We start from the raw sequence: 20268 nt of genomic DNA on the forward strand, positions 1-20268 counted from the left end.
GGTTAGAAAGGAGCGGCCGGGTCAGGGTAGAGAGGAACGGCCGGGTCAGGTTAGAGAGGAACGGCCGGGTCAGGGTAGAGAGGAACGGCCGGGTCAGGTTAGAGAGGAACGGCCGGGTCAGGGTAGAGAGGAACGGCCGGGTCAGGTTAGCAGAGGAACGGCCGGGTCAGGGTAGAGAGGAACGGCCGGGTCAGGTTAGAGAGGAACGGCCGGGTCAGGGTAGAGAGGAACGGCCGGGTCAGGTTAGAGAGTAACGGCCGGGTCAGGTTAGAAAGGAACGGCCGGGTCAGGTTAGAGAGGAACGGCCGGGTCAGGGTAGAGAGGAACGGCCGGGTCAGGGTAGAGAGGAACGGCCGGGTCAGGGTAGAGAGGAACGGTCGGGTCAGGTTAGAGAGGAACGGCCGGGTCAGGGTAGAGAGGAACGGCCGGGTCAGGGTAGAGAGGAACGGTCGGGTCAGGTTAGAGAGGAGCGGTCGGGTCAGGTTAGAGAGGAACGGCCGGGTCAGGTTAGAGAGGAACGGCCGGGTCAGGTTAGAGAGGAACGGCCGGGTCAGGTTAGAGAGGAGCGGTCGGGTCAGGTTAGAGAGGAACGGCCGGGTCAGGTTAGAGAGGAACGGTCGGGTCAGGGTAGAGAGGAACGGCCGGGTCAGGTTAGAGAGGAACGGCCGGGTCAGGTTAGAGAGGAACGGCCGGGTCAGGGTAGAGAGGAACGGCCGGGTCAGGGTAGAGAGGAACGGCCGGGTCAGGGTAGAGAGGAACGGCCGGGTCAGGTTAGAGAGGAACGGCCGGGTCAGGTTAGAGAGGAACGGCCGGGTCAGGTTAGAGAGGAACGGCCGGGTCAGGTTAGAGAGGAACGGCCGGGTCAGGTTAGAGAGGAACGGCCGGGTCAGGTTAGAGAGGAGCGGCCGGGTCAGGTTAGAGAGGAACGGCCGGGTCAGGGTAGAGAGGAACGGCCGGGTCAGGTTAGAGAGGAGCGGCCGGGTCAGGTTAGAGAGGAACGGCCGGGTCAGGGTAGAGAGGAACGGCCGGGTCAGGTTAGAGAGGAACGGCCGGGTCAGGTTAGAGAGGAACGGCCGGGTCAGGGTAGAGAGGAACGGCCGGGTCAGGTTAGAAAGGAACGGTCGGGTCAGGTTAGAAAGGAGACTCTGTGACGGCGTTGGGTTGAACCTTGAGTAGCAGCCCGGTTCCTCTGAGCTAACCGCAGCACTCTTCACCCTGACATCAGCCCCCTTTGCCAACAGGTTTAGATACCTGAAAGACGTGCGCCGCATATCCTGTAACCATGGCGATGGAGCTGCCATGCTGTCACAGGCGGGACGTCTTGATAGACATCAGAGACTCAAAGATAAAAAGTGCAGCTTAGTTATAGTTAACGTTTAAAGGAAAATGTAGAAATTGTAATATTAGTTGAGCTCCATCACTGCAGACCATAATGAGCCATCCATGGTGAACAGGACCTGCTCAGTCTGCTGGTTGGACTGGTTGAGCATCCGGGTCACAGCTGCTGACGGAAAGTTTTCACCAGATGGAGTCATTGGAGATTTCAGCCTCTGGCTGTTGATGGTACTTCTGTGGATTCAGGTCCAGTTGGCGCCTCCTTTCCTTCTCCATGTTCTCCCCGTTGATGGCGGTTCTCCTGGAAACACGTTGGTTGCTGATCAACAGACGGAATGAACTAGTGCGCTCAGAACGGGGCTGCGTCATTAGCTCAGAGCCAGCTGGGTCTATAGCGCCCCCTGCTGGCTCTAACACCTGGTTGTAAAAGGATCTTCAGGCTACTGCATATCTTCCATGGTATCCATGGTAACGCCTGCTGATGAACAACTTGGCTGTGGTTTCTGTCCACCTGTCCTTCTCAGGGTCGCGGTTCTGGATTTCCAAGCAGGAGGAGGTCCAGAGGAGGAGGTGTTGGTGGAGGAAGAGGAGGGAGAGGAAGGAGTCGGCCCAAGACCCAAGACGGTCCTCCTGTGGCCCCCGGGGTAAGAACACAGGCGGAGCTGTGTCACCATGGTAACGGGTGTGGGTAGGACACGGTGGTATGACGCGTCTCCCTGCTGTGCTTGTCTAAGGGCGTCTCCATGGAAACGTTTCAGATGAAGGAGGAGGAGGAGAACTCCATGCACAACACGGTGGTGATGTTCTCCACCTCGGACCATTTCACCCTCAAACAGGTACGGAGGCGGACCCGGGAGCCGGGTGCTGTCCTAGGACGCCGTCTCAGCTGCGTCTCTGTGTCTCTGCAGGACATGTGCGTTGTGTGCGGCAGCTTCGGGCAGGGGGCCGAAGGACGCCTGCTGGCCTGCTCCCAGTGCGGCCAGTGTTACCATCCCTACTGCGTCAACGTTAAGGTGGCCGTCGCTAGACGCCGATGCTCCCTCCGGGTTTGGGTTCTGGTCCGGTTAACCGCTCTGCTTCCTGTGTCACCAGATTACCCGGGTGGTCCTCACCAAAGGGTGGCGCTGTCTAGAGTGCACGGTGTGTGAAGCGTGCGGCGATGCCTGTGACCCCGCCCGTCTGCTGCTGTGTGACGACTGTGACATCAGCTACCACACCTACTGCCTGGACCCGCCCCTCCTCATGGTGCCCAAAGGCTCCTGGAAGTGCAAGTGGTGGGTGGAGCCACTGTCCTCCGTGGCCGACCGTCCAGCCCAGCTGATTGTGTGTCCTCTGTCTCCAGGTGTGTGTGGTGCGTTCAGTGTGGCTCCACCTCCCCTGGCCTGCGATGTGATTGGTTGAACAACTACAGCCTGTGTGGCCCCTGTGGCAGCCTCAGCCAGTGTCCAGTCTGTCAGCAGTGCTACGTCCACGACCAGCTTGTCCTGCAGTGCTCTCAGTGCGACAGGTAAAGCCCGCTCCACCTTGCCGCCGCAGGGCCCCGCCCCGTATGGCGTCTCACGGTGTCCTGGTCTGCAGGTGGGTCCATGCTGTGTGCCAGGGCCTGGCCTCGGAGGAGGAGGTGGTTCTGGCTGCTGACGAAGGCTTCGAGTGCTCGCTGTGCCGGGACCCTGGACGCCCCCCCGCCGGTCTGCCTCCTTTGAAGCTGTGTCTGAGCTGACATGTTAGCTGGGCTTTCTGGGAGGGAATGATTGATCTTTTTGCTTCTTACAGCCATGTCTGAGAGTTCGGGTCCCTTCGTGGCACAGATTGTCTCCAGAAGCAGAGAAATGGGTCTGTACCACCGCGTTCCACCGCTCAGTTTCACAGGAAGTCCTGCAGCCTCATTTGACCGCTCTGTTTCTGTAGATTTGAAGACTTATACTCAGGACGGAGTCTGCCTCACGGAGCGCGGGCTCACCCACCTGCAGGCCCTGGTTGAGCCTCTGACATCACCGCGAAAATACCGCCGGTGAGGCCCGGTCCACATTCTGCCTGGCGACCAAGATCAGGGGAGGTGTTCTCAGAACTTTTCTCTTTCCACGTCCTGCAGGTGTAAACCCAAGCTGAAGTTACGGATTATCAACCAGAACAGCGTCTCTGTCCTGCAAACCCCAACAGACCCAGAGACTCCCACCAAACCAGACCAGAACCAAGGTAAATCGCTCTGGGCTGAGGAGTCTGAACAGAACCGGGGGGCGCTGTGTGGGCAGCTATCTGTCTGCTGGGGCGTTTTAAGGTGTGGCTTAAAGTTCATCACAGAAATGACTCCACTGCTTCCTGAACAGCGAAGGACAGCCAATAATATGACCTGTAGATTATGAATAAATGATGAACTTATGCAGAAGCGGAGGTAAAATCGTTCTTAGGTGAATAACTATAACTCCAATCTGCTCACTTACCAGGATTTCAGGCCTTTCACATCCAGGTGGCTTCTGGACCGGCTGTTCAAATCCAGTTATTCCCACCAATGTGACTCAGGCCAGGCTATCAGCAGAGCTATTGATTATCAATCAAAGAACTGTTTATGTTTAATCAACTGTCACCAAAAGGAGGGTGGATCTGGCCTGAATGATCAGCCATTTGTTGCATGAAGCACAAACAACTGGAGGTAAACAGGAGGTAAACTAAGTGACTAGTTATGAAAGAAATACAGAACAAGGTTCTAAGAGGAGGTCGCCTATGAAGGCTATTCAGGCGAGAACCAAGGTCAATATATTCATTAATGTCCTTTCAAAATGGCAGCAAATACAAAAGCAAAGATAAATACTGTTAGAACAACGTAACTTCATTCAACCTGTCAAGATTACCTTACAAAGGCGTTAGCAACGTAGCATCGTAGCGCCTCAGTAACGCTCATTCAGCTTAGCTAGTTAGATAAAACGGGGGAGGGGGCCGTGATGCAAAGGCAACAAGGCAGATCAAGATGGAGGTCCCCTACCATGTGGTCTGGAGTGGGGGGGCAACAGGCTGAAAACTACCTGATCATGTGACCAAAGGGGAGGGTTTGACTACAGTGGGCGTATCTTAACTTATGATGTCACAAAATGGCTGCTCCTTTCTCGGTAGACTCTCAGATTGAGAAGCCTTGGCCCCTCCCATTTCCAGGCTCTATGGGGGTTACACCCCCCCCCCCCCCCCAACATAAAGGCGTTGAACCCAAAATGTTGTGGATTTTTGGTCCTTCAGCTGCTGCGGGTATTTCTGACAGTCCAAAGACGATCAGTCTCTTTTAAGGCCAAGATAATTGCGAACATTTTAGCGTGTGAGATAGATCTGCATTTCCAAACTCTATCATCAGAGGTTTGCACCTCCTGACAATCTGCTAGTGTCCTGCTGAGTTCCTGGGCCTGCTCCTATGCTCATTGTACAAACACAACCCCTGTGTGCCTGTTAGTGGGTCAGTTCTGCATGCTTTGTTACATGTATTTATACTAACCCTAGATTGGCCCAGTGCGTGACCATGACAGCACGTTTCCTTTCAGGTGACTTGGACTGTGACTTGAAGTCTGACTCCAGCCCAGAGCGGGATCAGGCTCATCTCGATGACATCACAAAGGAGACTGATATCACTGAAGATGGCAAGAAGAGGAAGAGGAAACCTTATCGGCCAGGTGGGGGAAAAAATAGGATAGGAGGGGCCCCAGAATGGAGCCTTGAGGAACCCCACATGTGATTTTTCTGCTCTTTGATTTAAAGTTCCCTACTGGCACATAAAAGTCCCTGTCCTTCAGGTGGGATTTAAACCAGTCCAGTGTTGAACTACAAAGACCTGCTCAGTTTTCCAGAGGCTCTAATTAAACCCGGTGATCAACAGAATCAAACGCTGGTCCAATAATATCAGCTCTTCCAGAGTCTGAGCCCTAACCACTAGATAGGGCACCATTCAGTGCTTACACCATTGTAGATGATGGCTTGATGGATGAACAAGCAGTTGAAATTTCCCACAATGCTCCTTGGGAAGTAGTGATCATTCATTGTCACTAGATGAGCAGATATATCCCAGAATGCTTTGCTCAGAGAGCTCTCCTCACAAAGCATTATAGGATTTATTGTCACAGCAGCCCGCTGTCGACATAGGCTGTTGCTACCCGCCAGCGGTGACTAACAAAGATGGCGCTGTGCAGGGAGGGGTGGAGTCACATGACCAACTGGGAGCGAAAAGCAGGGATCATGTGACATTCAGCGGACGATCGGACACAGTTCATGCAGATATCACTAACCATCAGGGCAGTCTGTACTGGGCTGGTCATGGAAACCTGACTGGAATACATCAAAGCAGCTGGTGTTAAAGGGGAACGCCGTTTTTTCCATCAGGTCCTTGATTTTCCTTTTATTCCATCATGTTCTACTCTCCCAGATGAGTTTAGTGTTATTTGGAGCCGTTCTGAAGATATTCCGTTAGGTTATATCCAGTAACGTCTTCCTATGGGCAACGACTTGAAGGCACAAACTAAACTGTTCATCATTTATTCTTTATGGTACGCCAGCATTCAGAACATGGAGGCCAATCACTGGCCCCCATATATATTATATTTATGGTTTAAAAACGAAGCGGCGCGTGAATGACATCATCAGCGTGCGCCGGCTACCGTTCATCCATCCTGTAGCTGAACTGCTGCTAGTTTTCCTCTCATGCCTGGAAGATGTCTAGAGCTGCTACCACAGATGATCTCGCTCTCCAAAGAGGTTCTGAGTTCAACTCCCACAGACTGCCACTCTGGGTACCTGAGCAAGACCCTTAACTCCACCCTGCTCCCCAAGGGGAGGGGTTTAATGCAGAGAGGGAGTTATGGTGCTCCGTACCCGTGGCAGTGGAATGGCAATAGAAGGCTGGGGAAAGAAAGGAAGAACCACAGTGCTGAAATTATTGGACCTCAATCCAACGTTTGTTTCTGTTGATCACTGGATTTTATTACAGCTTCTGGAAAACTGGGTCTATGCTTCTGGTTTAAATCCCACCTGAAGAACAGGGACGTCTGTGTGTCGGTAGGGAACTTTAAATCAGAGAGCAGAAAAATCACACGTGGGGTTGAATCTCTATAAAGTGACCTGAGATGACATGATGTAAATTGGAGCTATAGAACTAAACTGAATAGAATAGAATTTACTCTTATTAAAGAGGAGTTTCTTTTCCCAGAAGAGTTATCAAAAAGCCAACTGATTTATTCAGGTGTGAAACGGATGTTCCTGCTGAAGGAAATCCCACCGTTAAACGCTCTGTGTCTCGTTAAGCGGCTAATCTGGTCTCCTTTAATTTTCCTGACTTCTTCTCACTAACATCATTCAGGTCTCCAAGCTGTGGTCTGCGGGATCCTCTTTGAGATTTCAGATGCTTCAGTCAACATCCACCGTTTCTGTTTTTCTTGTTTTTTTTGTTTGAAATAAAAGATGATTCTTTGAAGTCTGCCGGGTTTTATGATCTAAATGTGGCTTTGGCCTGGTCAGACATCTTTCCAGGTCTGGGTTGGATTGTTTGTTCTTTGCTCCAGGATTTTCCCAGGTCCTGGTCTGGTTATTGTCATATCTGAGTGTGTTGAGACACCGGCAGGGTCGTAATATTTCCATGACTTCTCGTTGGTTAGTTTTCATTTCCACGACATCTTTTCGTAGAAGCGAGTCGTGGTCCGTTGTGGAGATGGGAGGCATCTGGTGCTGATGTTGACTGGTGCTTCTCTTCAGTGGGATCAAAATAACATGAAAATGATTCAAAAGTAGTCTGACAAGAGAATCCTTGAAGTTTAGTTTTAGCCGATTTTCTGTACCTTTGGCAAAGCAGTAAGAAGGTAAAAACAGTAATAAAATAGGCAAGCATGGAGCAGTTTGACCCCTCTCAGCTCCCCTGCCCACACCTTGTCCTCCTGACTCCCTCCCGTCTCGTCCTCAGGTATCGGAGGCTTTATGGTGCGGCAGCGTGGAGGTAAAGCCGGACTGGGCAGGAAGGATTCATCAGACATGATGCCGAGTCGAGATACTGGTAAGACAGCCTTTCAGTCTCTGTCAGACTTGGAACTGGTGTCTGTTAGTCTGGCGGACTAAAGAAAACAGCCAGCTTCTAATTTCAGCTTCTAACCGTTAATTTGAGTAACTATTGACCAATAATGTTCACTGATTACTGGACTGACTGGGTTTTATCAGAGCAGCAGGAAAATTTTTCACTGCTCTAAAACAACGTTGCTTCCATTGTAGAAAAGAGCATAGAACTTATTTCTAGATAGGATGAAGTGTTTCTATGCTGATATCAGAACATCTACGGCGGTTTATAATAAAGGAGAGCCGCCGATTCAATGATGGCGTTACTGAAAAAATGAAACGCCTGATCTCACCACTGACTGCTGCAAACATTGCAGGGATTCTGCTGCAGTTTCCTCATGAAATGAAGGCGTAACTTGGTGAATAAATCAAAGCTTTTCGCATTGATTAATATCAAAAAGCAACGTTTTCCAAATTCATCATTCCAGCATTTTAGATCCTAAAACTAACTGACCACTGAGTTACTCTAAGGGAGAAGTAACTATAACCTTTCCAATAGTGGATATCACAGCCTTATCCTTGGTTACCTCTCAGGTGTGTTGGAGACTGATGTTGCCATGGAGACCATGTCTGCAGCTGAACAGGCAATGGAAAAAGTAAAGAAAAGATACAGGAAGAAGAAGACAAAGCTGGAGGAGTCATTCCCGTCGTACCTACAGGTAACGCTGTCATTCCCACTTTAAGCTCCGCCTCCCTCTAGAGTCCAGCGCTCCCATTGGTCCTCTGCCTCTCTGTCCAGGAGGCTTTCTTTGGCCGCGATCTCCTTGACCGCAGCCGACAGGTGGATGGGAGCCCGCGGAGAGCAGTCACAGGCAGCAGCCAATCAGGTTTAGCAGTGACTGACCCTAAAGCCCCACCCACCCACAGCGTCCCAGGTCCTACCCCCACTATGCTGCTTTTGGGCACCATGGCAACCAGCAGGAAACGGCTGCGTAAGTTTGAGTTTTCTTTGAACCTTTTGAGCTCAGCTTAATTATTCCTTCCTGTTTCGGTTCCATTTGATTTTCTATAGCAGCTAGTTGGAACACGTCATCTGATGGGAACCTAGAAATCTAGAGACAGATCACCTAGATCATCCACACAGATTGGTTATGTTTCTACCCAAGGAAACCATGGATGGATGGGTGGATGGATGATGGATGGATGGATGGATGGATGGATGGGTGGGAGGATGGATGGATGATGGATGGATGGATGGATGGGTGGGAGGATGGATGATGGATGGATGGATGGATGATGGATGGATGGATGGATGAATGATGGATGGATGGGAGGATGGATGGATGAATGATGGATGGATGGATGGATGGATGGATGATGGATGGATGGATGGATGGGAGGATGGATGGATGAATGATGGATGGATGGATGGATGATGGATGGATGGATGGATGGGAGGATGGATGGATGAATGATGGATGGATGGGAGGATGGATGGATGAATGATGGATGGATGGGAGGATGGATGGATGAATGATGGATGGATGGGAGGATGGATGGATGGATGAATGATGGATGGATGGATGATTGATGGATGGATGGATGGATGGATGGATGGATGATTGATGGATGGATGGATGAATGATGGATGGATGGATGGATGGATGGATGGATGGATGGATGGGAGGATGGATGGATGGATGGGAGGATGGATGAATGATGGATGGATGGGAGGATGGATGAATGATGGATGGATGAATGATGGATGGATGGATGAATGATGGATGGATGGGTGGATGAATGATGGATGGGTGGATGGATGGATGGATGGATGGATGGATGGATGGATGATGGATGGATGGATGGATGGGTGGATGGATGGGAGGATGGATGGATGGATGAATGATGGATGGATGGATGGGTGGATGGATGGATGGATGATGGATGGATGGGTGGATGGATGGATGGATGGGAGGATGGATGGATGGATGGATGGATGGTGGGTGGATGGATGGATGATTGATGGATGGATGATTGATGGATGGATGGATGGATGGATGGGTGGATGATTGATGGATGGATGATGGATGGATGGATGGATGGATGGATGGATGGATGAATGATGGATGGATGGATGGGAGGATGGATGGATGAATGATGGATTGATGGATGGATGGATGAATGATGGATGGATGGATGGATGGATGAATGATGGATGGATGGGAGGATGGATGGATGGATGGATGATGGATGGATGGATGGGAGGATGGAGGGATGGATGGATGGTCGGTGGATGGATGGGTGGATGGATGGATGGGTGGATGGATGGATGGATGAATGATGGATGGATGGATGGTGGATGGATGGATGGATGGATGATTGATGGATGGATGGATGGATGATTGATGGATGGATGGATGATTGATGGATGGATGATGGATGGATGGATGGGTGGATGGATGGACGGATGGATGATGGATGGATGGATGGGTGGATGGATGGGAGGATGGATGGATGGATGGATGGATGGATGGATTGATGGATGGATGATGGATGGATGAGAGTGTGGAATGATGACGGCATGGATGATGGATGGATGGATGGGTGGATGGATGGGAGGATGGATGGATGGATGGATGGATGGTGGGTGGATGGATGGATGGATGGATGATTGATGGATGGATGATTGATGGATGGATGGTTGATGGATGGATGGATGGGTGGGAGGATGGATGGGTGGGAGGATGGATGGATGGATGGATGGTGGGTGGGTTCTTTGTAACGGACCACCTTCCTGTAACAGCGTTGCTGATAGGGTGTGACCCTGACGGAGAACGCCGGGATCTGATTGGTTGTTTCTGAGTCTTTAGCTCCAATCAGATGACGTGTACCGATGCCCTCTGCTGGTTTTACAGTGGAACTGCGGGAGACCTTTAGCATGTGAATCTACTGATAAAAGCAGAACCATTGTGGTTCCAGTTGAAGCAGTGGCAGAACATCCATGGTCACATGATCAGGTGTGTGTGTGTGTGTGTGTGTGTGTCACTATTCAGCCATGTCATCTGAGGCTCTGGTGGATCTTTCTGACATCCTGAATAGAGACCCTCACATTCTGGAAACTGGACACACAGGTACCATCATCATCATCACTGGTGTGTTTGTGTGTGTGTGTGTGTGTGGGGGGGGGTTAGCTGGTCTGACCTAACTGTGTGTGTTTAAATCCAGGTCAGTTCCAGGTGGAGCGTTCTCCATCTCCGTTTGGTAAGGCTGGTCCTCCTCCTCCTCCTCTAGCTCAGTTCTGGGAACTTATCAGCTGCTTTCCTCCTAACCCACCCATAGACCTTCTCCTCCTCCTTCCCTCCTATCTGCCCATCTCCTCCCTCTTCCTGTCTAACTCGTCCATGTTGTCCTGTCTGTCTCCCAGCGGGTCTGGACATCAGCTCAGTGGCCAGTGACCCCACCCTGTCCTCTTACCCCCCGGATGGTTGTGGCCTTGGTCGGAGAGCGGCACAGGACGAGCCTCTGGACGCCATCCTGAGTCCTGAGCTCGATAAGATGGTCACAGATGGTGAGTGTAGAGGACTTGGAGCAGACTGAGGGTGAGGAACCATCTGATGATGTTTCTGTTTCAGGAGGAATCCTCAGCAGACTCTGTAACATCCCAGGTAAGACCCCACCCCCCACCCCCCCGGGCTCTGCTGTCATCAGTCTGTCATCAATCTGTCTGTCTGTCTGTCTGTGTGAGCAGAGCTGGAGGGAAAGGATGTGGAGGAGATCTTCACTGCAGTTCTGAGTCCAAGTAGCAGTAACAACCGGCCAGAACCCAGCAAGACCGCAAGCTCAGGTAAACCCCGGCTCCTGGTACCCCCCGGCTCCCAGTACCCAGACCTGTGGGCCAGTGACCCCAGGTGACCCCAGGTGACCTCTGTGCTCTGTCCCAGCAGCTACGGGCTGTCCTCGTCTGCCCATGATGAACGGTCTGATGCCCGCTGCTCCTCCCCGCCCCCCTGGTGGAACCTGTATCCCGGGCTTCAGACCGCCTCCCTCAGAGGGAGCATCTGCCCCAGGCAGTCAGCTGCCAGTGGGGGAGGGCGAGCAGGATGCGATGTCCACGGCTCAGAGGAGCACGCTGAAGTGGGAGAAGGAGGAGGTCCTTGGAGAGATGGCGACCGTGGCGCCGGTTCTGTACTGCAACACCAACTTCCCTGAACTGAAGCAGCAGTTTCCCGGTACAACCCCCCCCCCACACACCCCCCCCCACACACACACACACACACACACTCTCTCCTGCTTTGGTTCCTTTTTCCTTTTTTTATAACTTTATTTTTACTGAGCTTTTTAGAATATGAACAAAAAATGCAGTAAAAACAAAAGAAGAAATAGAACCAATAAAACAAATGAAACATATTAGGGGGAAACTCTTATTCCAACGTCCCAAAGATCAAAGGCGTCCTTCATAACCCAGGTAGGTCCTCTAGCGTCGACGTGAAGCTTCTCCACGGGGGGGGGGGGGCGCGGATTGGCCCCACTTCCTGGTTATTACCTGTTTGGCCCCACTTCCTGGTTTTTATCTGTTTGGCCCCACTTCCTGGTTATTACCTGTTTGGCTCCACTTCCTGGTTATTACCTGTTTGGCCCCACTTCCTGGTTATTACCTGTTTGGCCCCACTTCCTGGTTATTACCTGTTGGCAGCCACTGACTGAATTTAAAACAAATAACATTAAGAACAATGTTTTCCAAAGGCCAGATATGATGTGATTCCTAATATTTAATCTTTCTGAGTATTTCGTTCCAGAACCGAGTGATTTTAGAACAGAAAATATGTGCATGTTAACATCAGATGTTCCACAATTTCTGCAACATGGTTGAACTATTTAAATTTACTGATAATTTAGGTGTTATAAAGAATCTGATTATGTTCTCTCAGAATTCTGAAAAAGGAGTCATAGTTTTGGTCCTGCAGATATTCAACCAATCGTCTTCCTTTTTCTGAATTCCCAATTCTTTTCCCACTTTGTTTTAATATCTAGAGTTACAGCCTCTATTTTCCAACAGATATTTATAAATTAAGGACACTGTTCTATATGTTTTCCTTTTGGTCTACTCTGTGTTTTATCTCTTTGTTAAAGAAGTCACTTAATTGTAGATTTTCTAAAAGGGCAAATTCTCATTGTAGTTCCTTGAAACTTTTAAAGTACCCACCTTTAAGGACTACAAATAACGCTGTTAAACCTCTTTCTGTCCATTGTTTACATCTTAGGTCGTTGTAAAGTATTTGTTGTCGGCTGGCCACTGAATCAAACTCGATAGTTTTGCTAGTTTCCATTTGCCCAGAGTCAAACTGGTAATATAAACTTTCTCAATTCTTGGTGGTCTCTGTATCTCCAATGATTCTCTTCTCTTCATTGGACTTTTTGTTCAATATTTTTCCATTTTTCCTTGCAGTTTATGTCACTTATCTTTATTACAGGAGTTATTTGGGCAGCCTGGTAATATTCTCAAAGATCCCGCAGTACCATACCTCCTTTCTGTTTTGGTAACTGTAAAGTTAAACATCTTATTCTGCGTTTTTTCGCGTTCCATATGAATCGGGATATAATCCTTTTCCGAGTTTTAAACCTTCCGTCCGTAATTTTTATAGGTAATGCCATGAAGAGGTATAATAACCTTGGTAATACCTTTATTTTAACGGTTTCGATTCTAGAACTAAAATCTAGTGTTAGAGCGTCTCACCTTCTAATGTCCAGTTTAATTTCTTGGTCCACTCTAATAAAGTTAGGTTTATATAAGTCATCCATATTTTTTGTTAAATGTACTCCTTGCTATGTCATCATAGCAGAGTTCCAGTTTAAATTATATTGTCTACGAATCTTTTCTAATGACGAATAACTAAATGTGTATTTTTCAAATTTAATTTATATCCTGAGTAGAAGCCAAATATCTCTGTTTGATCAGACAAGGCAGTGAATTTTCCCGGGTTTGTAAATAGCAAATTACATCATCTGTGAACAAGCCTATTTTATTAAGTTCATTATGTATATTAATGCCCATAAGATCCTTATGTTTAACTTCTGTGCCAGTGGTTCAATATAGATTGCAAATAGTGTTGGTGATAGACTGCAGCCCTGCCGTGTGGAAGGCTTTTAACTACAGTTTGTGGACTTCCTGATAGTAAAGAATTACAATAGTCCAGCCTTGAAGTAACAAATGCATGGACTAGTTTCTCAGCATCACCCCTGGACAGGAGATTGCTCATTTCTGCAATATTCCTCAGATGAAAGAAGGAAATTCTAGAAACCTCTTTGATCTGGGATTTAAATGACCGGTCCTGATCAAAAATAACACCAAGATTTTTTACTTTATTATCTGAAATCATTTTAATCCCATCCAAATGAAGTGACTGGCTAATCAGCTTCTTTTTCAGAGACTCTGGTCCAAAGACTATAACTTCTGTTTTGTCTGCATTCAGAAGCAGAAAGTTAAGAGTCATCCAGGTTTTTCTGTCTTCAGACATGCCTGTAATCTATGTAATGGGTTAGCTTCATCTGGATTATAGACAGATATAGCTGGGTATCATCAGCATAACAGTGGAGGACAGTGTTGGGAGGAAATCCTGTTATTTCTTCACATTCTATGCCGTATGTCAGCACTGAGATCCAAAGTATGAAGATGAGAAAGGACAGGGTTGTGAGGAAATACTGTTATTTCTTCACATTCCCAATGATAGTCCAGGGACCTGCCGAGTGATTCTCCAGTGACCTGCCCAATGATAGTCCAGTGACCTGCCCAATGATAGTCCAGTGACCTGCCCAATGATAGTCCAGTGACCTGCCCAATGATAGTCCAGTGACCTGCCCAATGATAGTCCAGTGACCTGCCCAATGATAGTCCAGTGACCTGCCCAATGATAGTCCAGTGACCTTCCCAGTGATAGTCCAGGGACCTGCCCAATGATAGTCCAGTGACCTTCGCAGTGATAGTCCAGTGACCTGCCCAGTGATAGTCCAGTGACCTGCCCAATGATAGTCCAGTGACCTTCCCAGTGATAGTCCAGTGACCTGCCCAATGATAGTCCAGTGACCTGCCCAATGATAGTCCAGTGACCTGCCCAATGATAGTCCAGTGACCTTCCCAGTGATAGTCCATTGACCTGCCCAGTGATAGTCCAGTGACCTGCCCAATGATAGTCCAGGGACGTGCCCAATGATAGTCCAGGGACGTGCCCAGTGATAGTCCAGTGACCTGCCGAGTGATTCTCCAGTGACCTGCCCAGTGATAGTCCAGTGACCTGCCCAGTGATAGTCCAGTGACCTGCCCAGTGATAGTCCAGGGACCTGCCAAGTGATTCTCCAGGGACCTGCCCAATGATAGTCCAGTGACCTGCCCAATGATAGTCCAGTGACCTGCCCAGTGATAGTCCAGTGACGTGCCCAGTGATAGTCCAGTGACCTGCCGAGTGATTCTCCAGTGACCTGCCGAGTGATTCTCCAGTGACCTGCCCATTGATAGTCCAGTGACCTGCCCAGTGATAGTCCAGTGACCTGCCCAGTGATAGTCCACTAACCTGCCCAACGATAGTCCAGTGACCTGCCAAATGATAGTCCAGTGACCTGGCCGGACCTTATGACCACAGTGTACCAATCTTCTGATGGCTACTTCCAACAGGATAATGCGCCATGTTATAAAGTGAATAATCTCAGACTCATTTCTTGAAACTTTTCCACTTAAGTAATTGTGAATTGAGCATATTGACAGACAACCTTTTATTTTTTCTCTTAAATGCAAATTTAAAAAAATAAATAATTACTGCTCTAAATGTATTGCTCTGTCAGCTAAAGATCTGTTTTGGCCTCTATACTTTAATTAAATAAATCAATTCAAGCTAAAATGTAAGAGGCTATACTGAGCCTGATCTCTTTGTATCAGAGATTTTCTTACCTTTTAGAAAAATGTCACTTGGGTAAAACTCCCCCTGCAACCCTGATTTGCATTTGTATAGCTCACAGCATGTTCATTTACATGTTAAAGCCTCCCCTAGAATTTCATGGGGGGGAGGCATGGGGGGAACACTGCCTAAGAAAGTCCACGTCAATTTCTGACAATTTACGGGAGTTTTCAGCGAAGCCTGCAAATTGCCGGAAACTGCCGCTAACCTGAAGTTCCACGACAATCTACAGTGCCGCATATTGACGAAAATCCCACTTTTCATGCAGTGTGAGATCCAACAGGACGAGCACAGATACAAGTCCATTATCTGAGGCCATGAGAATATCATTAGTGACTTTCACCAGAGCTGTTTCAGTGCTATGATGAGCTCTAAAGCCAGACTGAAACTCTTCAAAAAGTTCATCATGGTGGAAGTGATCGCAAACTTGTTTGGCAACTACTTTCTCAAGAATTTTAGATAAGAAAGGAAGATTGGATATAGGTCTATAATTGACCAAGTCATCTGGGTCAAGAGACGGTTTCTTAAGCAGAGGTTTAATTCCAGCAACCTTAAAAGCTTTAGGTACATATCCCTGCAACAGAGATAGATTAATAACATCTAAAATGGAGGAGGAGATCAAAGGGAATACCTCCTTAAATAACCTGGTTGGAACTGGATCTAACATACAAGTTGAAGGCTTAGATGAAGACAATAATTTTGCTAATTCAGAAAGTTCAATTGGATCAAAGCAGTCTAAACCCGGTTCAGATTCCATGACTACCTCAGGTACAGTCACGGATAGAGGAGTGCTTATGATCTTATTTTTAATAAGATCAATCTTATTTATAAAGAATCCCATAAAATCATTGCTGCTAAGAGCAGGTGGAATGGACGGTTCAACAGAGCTATGGCTCTGGGTGAGTTTGGCAACTGTATTAAAAAGAAATCTAGGGTTATTCTTATTCTCCTCTATTAATGAGGAAAGTATGCTGCTCTTGCTTTACAAAGGGTCCTCTTATACAGCAGTAAACTATTTTTCCAGACTAGGAAGGACTCCCGCAGGCCTGTGGAGCGATATTTTCTCTCCAGTTTCCTAGCATTTTGCTTCAAAGTACGCAGCTCTGCATTAAACCAAGGAGCAAGCTTTCAATTTTAACGGTTTTCATTTTTTCAAAGGAGCTGTGTTGTCTAAGGCAATACGCAGAGAACTAGCAACCCCCATCAACAAAATCATCAACCTGTGAAGGGGAATAAGCTATGCTTTTGCACTCTGCAGCACTGCTCAGCGACACAGAGGAGAGAGAAAGTGAAGCAGATTCTTTAAAATGTATAACTGCACTATCTGATAAAGATCTACTAAAATGGAACCTTCTTTTGGGGGAGGAGAACTCTGTTAAAGTAATCCTGAAGGTTATTAGAAAGTGGTCAGAGAGGACAGGGTTGTGAGGAAATACTGTTATTTCTTCACATTCTATGCCGTATGTCAGCACAAGATCCAAAGTATGAAGATGATAATGCGTGGGACTATTCACATTTTGAACAAAGCCAACAGTGTCTAAGATAGCATTAAAGGCTGCTCTTAAGCTATCGCCTTCAATGTCAGCATGGATGTTAAACTCTCCCACTATGATGACCCTGTCAGTATTTAATACCAAATCAGAAAGGAACTCTGAAAACTCATCTAAACATTCAGAGTAAGGACCTGGTGGACGATACAAAGTTACAAAAAGAAGAGGTTTTCTTGCCTTGAAATTTGGATCAGGGAAATTAAGGGTTAAATGATCAAAGAGTTGTAGGTATTAACTGTTTTGGGAGTAATCAGTAAGTCAGACTGGAAGATTGTTGCTACTCCTCCTCCTCGCCCAGAACTTCTTGGGATGTGAAAATTTAAATAGCTTGAAGGAGTTGCCTCATTTATGCTCACATAATCCTCTTGCTGCAGCCAGGTTTCTGTAAGGCAACACAAGTCAATGTGATTATCACAAATCAAGTCATTAACTAGCAGACTTTTAGAGGAAAGATATCTTATGGTAAACAGACCACATTTAATTGTTTTAACTTTTTCCCCAATTGGAGTTATTTTGATTTTAATTAGATTATCATGATTTACTCCTTTGGGAATCTTTGCTAATTTATTAGATTTTGGTCGTGGGCAAGACACTGTCTGGATGGAGTAAAGAGTGGGTAACAGTAGAGAAGCTGCAGAGATGTCTGTTAAACTAGGACTCTGCTTCCTGGTTTAAACTATTTACCCAATTGGAGTTATTTTTATTAGATTATCCTGATTTAAAGCTGAATGGAGATAAATCTAGACCATGCTGGGGAGAACCTGATAGAAGCTTCAGTAGACCTGAGACTTAGCCGGAGGTCCACCTTCCAGCAGAAGAACAACCATCAATAGTTCATTGGCTAGAACGGCCTAGTCAAAGCCCAGACTTTGATGTAATAAAGGACTTTTGGCCGAATCTTGACCTGTTCTGAGCTGTAGCTGCATCCTGAGTTGGTTCTACAGAGAACATCTGGACATGTCAGACCAAAGGACATCTGGTCCAATCTGTCCAGACGTCTTCTGACTTGATGTCCGCCCTAACAGCTCTGTCTCTGTCTGTCCCTCAGACTGGTCCACCAGGGTAAAGCAGATCACCAAGTTGTGGAGGAAGGCCAGCTCTCAGGATAGAGCGCCCTTCGTGGTGAGTACTCCTCATCTTCATCCAGGCCCAGTCTGGATCTCACTCCTCATCTTTAACTTCTTGGCCTGCAGCAAAAAGCTCGGGACAACCGTGCCGCTCAGCGAATGAACAAGGTGCAGCTGTCCAACGACTCGCTGAAGCGGCTGCAGCCCTCCCAGCCGCCGCCCCTGGGCCTCCATGACCAGGTTCCCATGGAGACGGAGGCTGTCTTCAAAGACCCGTTGAGGCCCAGAGAGTCTGAGCAGGAGCAGGAGTGGAAGCTGCGACAGGTGAGAGGTGACGGGTTAAAACCCGCCTATGGAACCAGCACCTGTGCCGGCAGAGGGAGGAGCTTGATGATGTCATCGCCTGTGATCGGTCGGCCTCTTGATTTTTGCTTCTCTCAGATCATGCGTCAGAAGAGCAAGCAACTGGCCAAGATGGAGGCCACCCAGAAGTTGGAGCAGGTGAAGAACGAGCAGCGGCAGCAGCAGCTCCGTCAGTCGGGACACCTTTCCCCAGAAGGTCCCGCCCAGCAACCGGTTGCCAGCGGCGACATCTCGCCCCTGCAGCCGTCGTCAAGCCACCAACAGCTCCTGCAGGAAGCCGGGTCAGGGGGGGTGAATGATGTCTTCCTCAGGCCTCAGGTCCCACCCCCCTCTGGATTCTCCTCCCTGCCCCACTCCCCCTTGGCCTCCTCCCCCTTGCACCAGCCTCCGTCCTCCCCCCAGATGTTCTCCCCCCCTTCCTCCCGCCCCTCCTCTCCCTGGGACTCCTTTTCCAAAGCAGCAGGTCCTCCTCGCCCCTCAGTTCCTCCTCTTACTCAGCAGCAGCGGCTCAGCCTCCTCAGCGTGTCCCCCGCCCACGATGCCTCCGGCTCCTCCGCTCCGTCCCCAGACTCCTCCAACCCAGGTAGGTTCCTGTCCCTGTTTTTCCCTCCATTCTCTGGTATCTTGCTCCTCTACTCACGTCTCCTCTGTGTTCCTCCTCCAGGTTTGCAGAGCAGGATGGGGGTGATGAGCCCGGCCTCCTGCTCCCCCCCTGATTTGACTGGCAGACAGAACCGGGCCGCAGAGCCCTTCAAGTGGACCAGCCTGGCAGTCCCGGGAGCGCTGTTTAAAGCCCCCATGCCCCGACAGCAAGATCTGGGAGGAGGAAGGAGAGACCTGGGCTTCCCCCCCAACCTGGACCCCCCTTTACCGTCCAGTCCGGCATCGAGCCTTGGCTCCCCCCATCGTAGTCCCTACGCCCAGACCCCTGGGACCCCCATACAGCCCAGCGACCCCCTTCCCCCCAAGTCCCCTCTGAGTTCCAGACCCTCCCCCGACCCTAACAGAGAGACCCCCAGTACACCTCACCCCCACTCTGACTTCGGATACCTCACCACTCCACCTGCACTGAGACCGGACCAGATAAGCCAGCACCCCTCCCCATCCTGCCAACCGCTGGACCCCTATGCCTCTGCCCCAGGAACCCCCCGCCCCTTGGAGCGATTCCCGCCGTCCCCAGGCCCTCAGCGAGGCTTTGACTCCTCCCAGCCTGCAGGGACACCTCTTCAGCAGCCTTCAGCCCCTCGGCCACCTAAGGCCCAGGCTGCGGCGTCTGAGTCGGCCCCTGTTGGAGCCGGACTCATGGCGGCGCTGGGAACCTTCAGCGCTGCAGGACCCAAGGTAACAACATGGAGAACCAGAGAGTCTCTGACTCCTCTGTGTTGTCGTCTTTCTAACATTCAGCCCGGATGCTTTCCTGTCCTGTTCAGCAGCTGTTAGCATATCGGCACCTTGCTCCAAAGTCCTACGGCTTCTAGCTTAGACTCCTCTAATTCTGAAGCTTCCCACACATTCAGGGACGTCTGTCCACCCAGTCCCTGCAGACTGCAGGCAAACAGATGTGGGTAAATCAAATCTATTGGAACTAAGGACGCAGTGGAGCGGCGGGACCTCTAACGTAGTGCTAAGTTTGAATCCAGCGCTGCGTCCTCCCAACATTCCTAGACTGATAACGTCATAGCGCGGCGCCGAGGTCTGTTCGGACAGGAAGACTCCTCAGTTTGCGGCCGACATTTCAATTCTATTCAGTTTATTTCTATAGCTCCAATTCACATCATGTCATCTCGGGTCACTTTCCAGTTCACCAGATCATCCAGTCAGATTGATTCAAAGTTTTCTATCTAAGGAAAACCAGCTGATTGCATCGACTCATTGACTCTTCAGCAATCCCTCACACTAAGCATGCTTGTAGCGACAGTGGAGAGGAAAAACTCCCTTTGAACAGGAAGAAACCTGTGAGAATAGAGATAGAATGATGAAAAAGGGGTCCCTATG

The 20268-nt window shown here is 49.1% G+C and overlaps 1 protein-coding gene across 5 annotated transcripts in view; it reads left to right on the forward strand.

Annotated features, from left to right (window-relative positions):
• Positions 1-20268, forward strand: part of LOC119782752 (histone-lysine N-methyltransferase 2C-like) — a 94694-nt gene that overhangs the window by 39550 nt on the left and 34876 nt on the right. For 4 of the 5 annotated variants that reach the window (XM_038283870.1, XM_038283886.1, XM_038283895.1 and 1 more), the window contains 23 exons: positions 1860-1979; positions 2070-2171; positions 2244-2348; positions 2428-2609; positions 2678-2842; positions 2914-3023; positions 3109-3168; positions 3244-3346; positions 3428-3531; positions 4860-4988; positions 7262-7351; positions 7942-8066; positions 8147-8339; positions 10401-10478; positions 10573-10608; positions 10772-10915; positions 10980-11012; positions 11096-11191; positions 11292-11576; positions 17892-17965; positions 18037-18234; positions 18352-18856; positions 18938-19614. In XM_038283870.1, coding sequence (XP_038139798.1) covers positions 1860-1979; positions 2070-2171; positions 2244-2348; positions 2428-2609; positions 2678-2842; positions 2914-3023; positions 3109-3168; positions 3244-3346; positions 3428-3531; positions 4860-4988; positions 7262-7351; positions 7942-8066; positions 8147-8339; positions 10401-10478; positions 10573-10608; positions 10772-10915; positions 10980-11012; positions 11096-11191; positions 11292-11576; positions 17892-17965; positions 18037-18234; positions 18352-18856; positions 18938-19614 — 3714 coding nt within the window. The remainder of the gene's footprint in view (positions 1-1859; positions 1980-2069; positions 2172-2243; positions 2349-2427; positions 2610-2677; positions 2843-2913; positions 3024-3108; positions 3169-3243; positions 3347-3427; positions 3532-4859; positions 4989-7261; positions 7352-7941; positions 8067-8146; positions 8340-10400; positions 10479-10572; positions 10609-10771; positions 10916-10979; positions 11013-11095; positions 11192-11291; positions 11577-17891; positions 17966-18036; positions 18235-18351; positions 18857-18937; positions 19615-20268) is intronic. The other variant, XM_038283904.1, reaches the window with a different exon arrangement.

Source organism: Cyprinodon tularosa, unplaced genomic scaffold (genome assembly GCF_016077235.1).
Source record: "Cyprinodon tularosa strain WSP-4 unplaced genomic scaffold, ASM1607723v1 ctg1048, whole genome shotgun sequence".
In the NCBI taxonomy this organism is placed as follows: domain Eukaryota; kingdom Metazoa; phylum Chordata; class Actinopteri; order Cyprinodontiformes; family Cyprinodontidae; genus Cyprinodon; species Cyprinodon tularosa.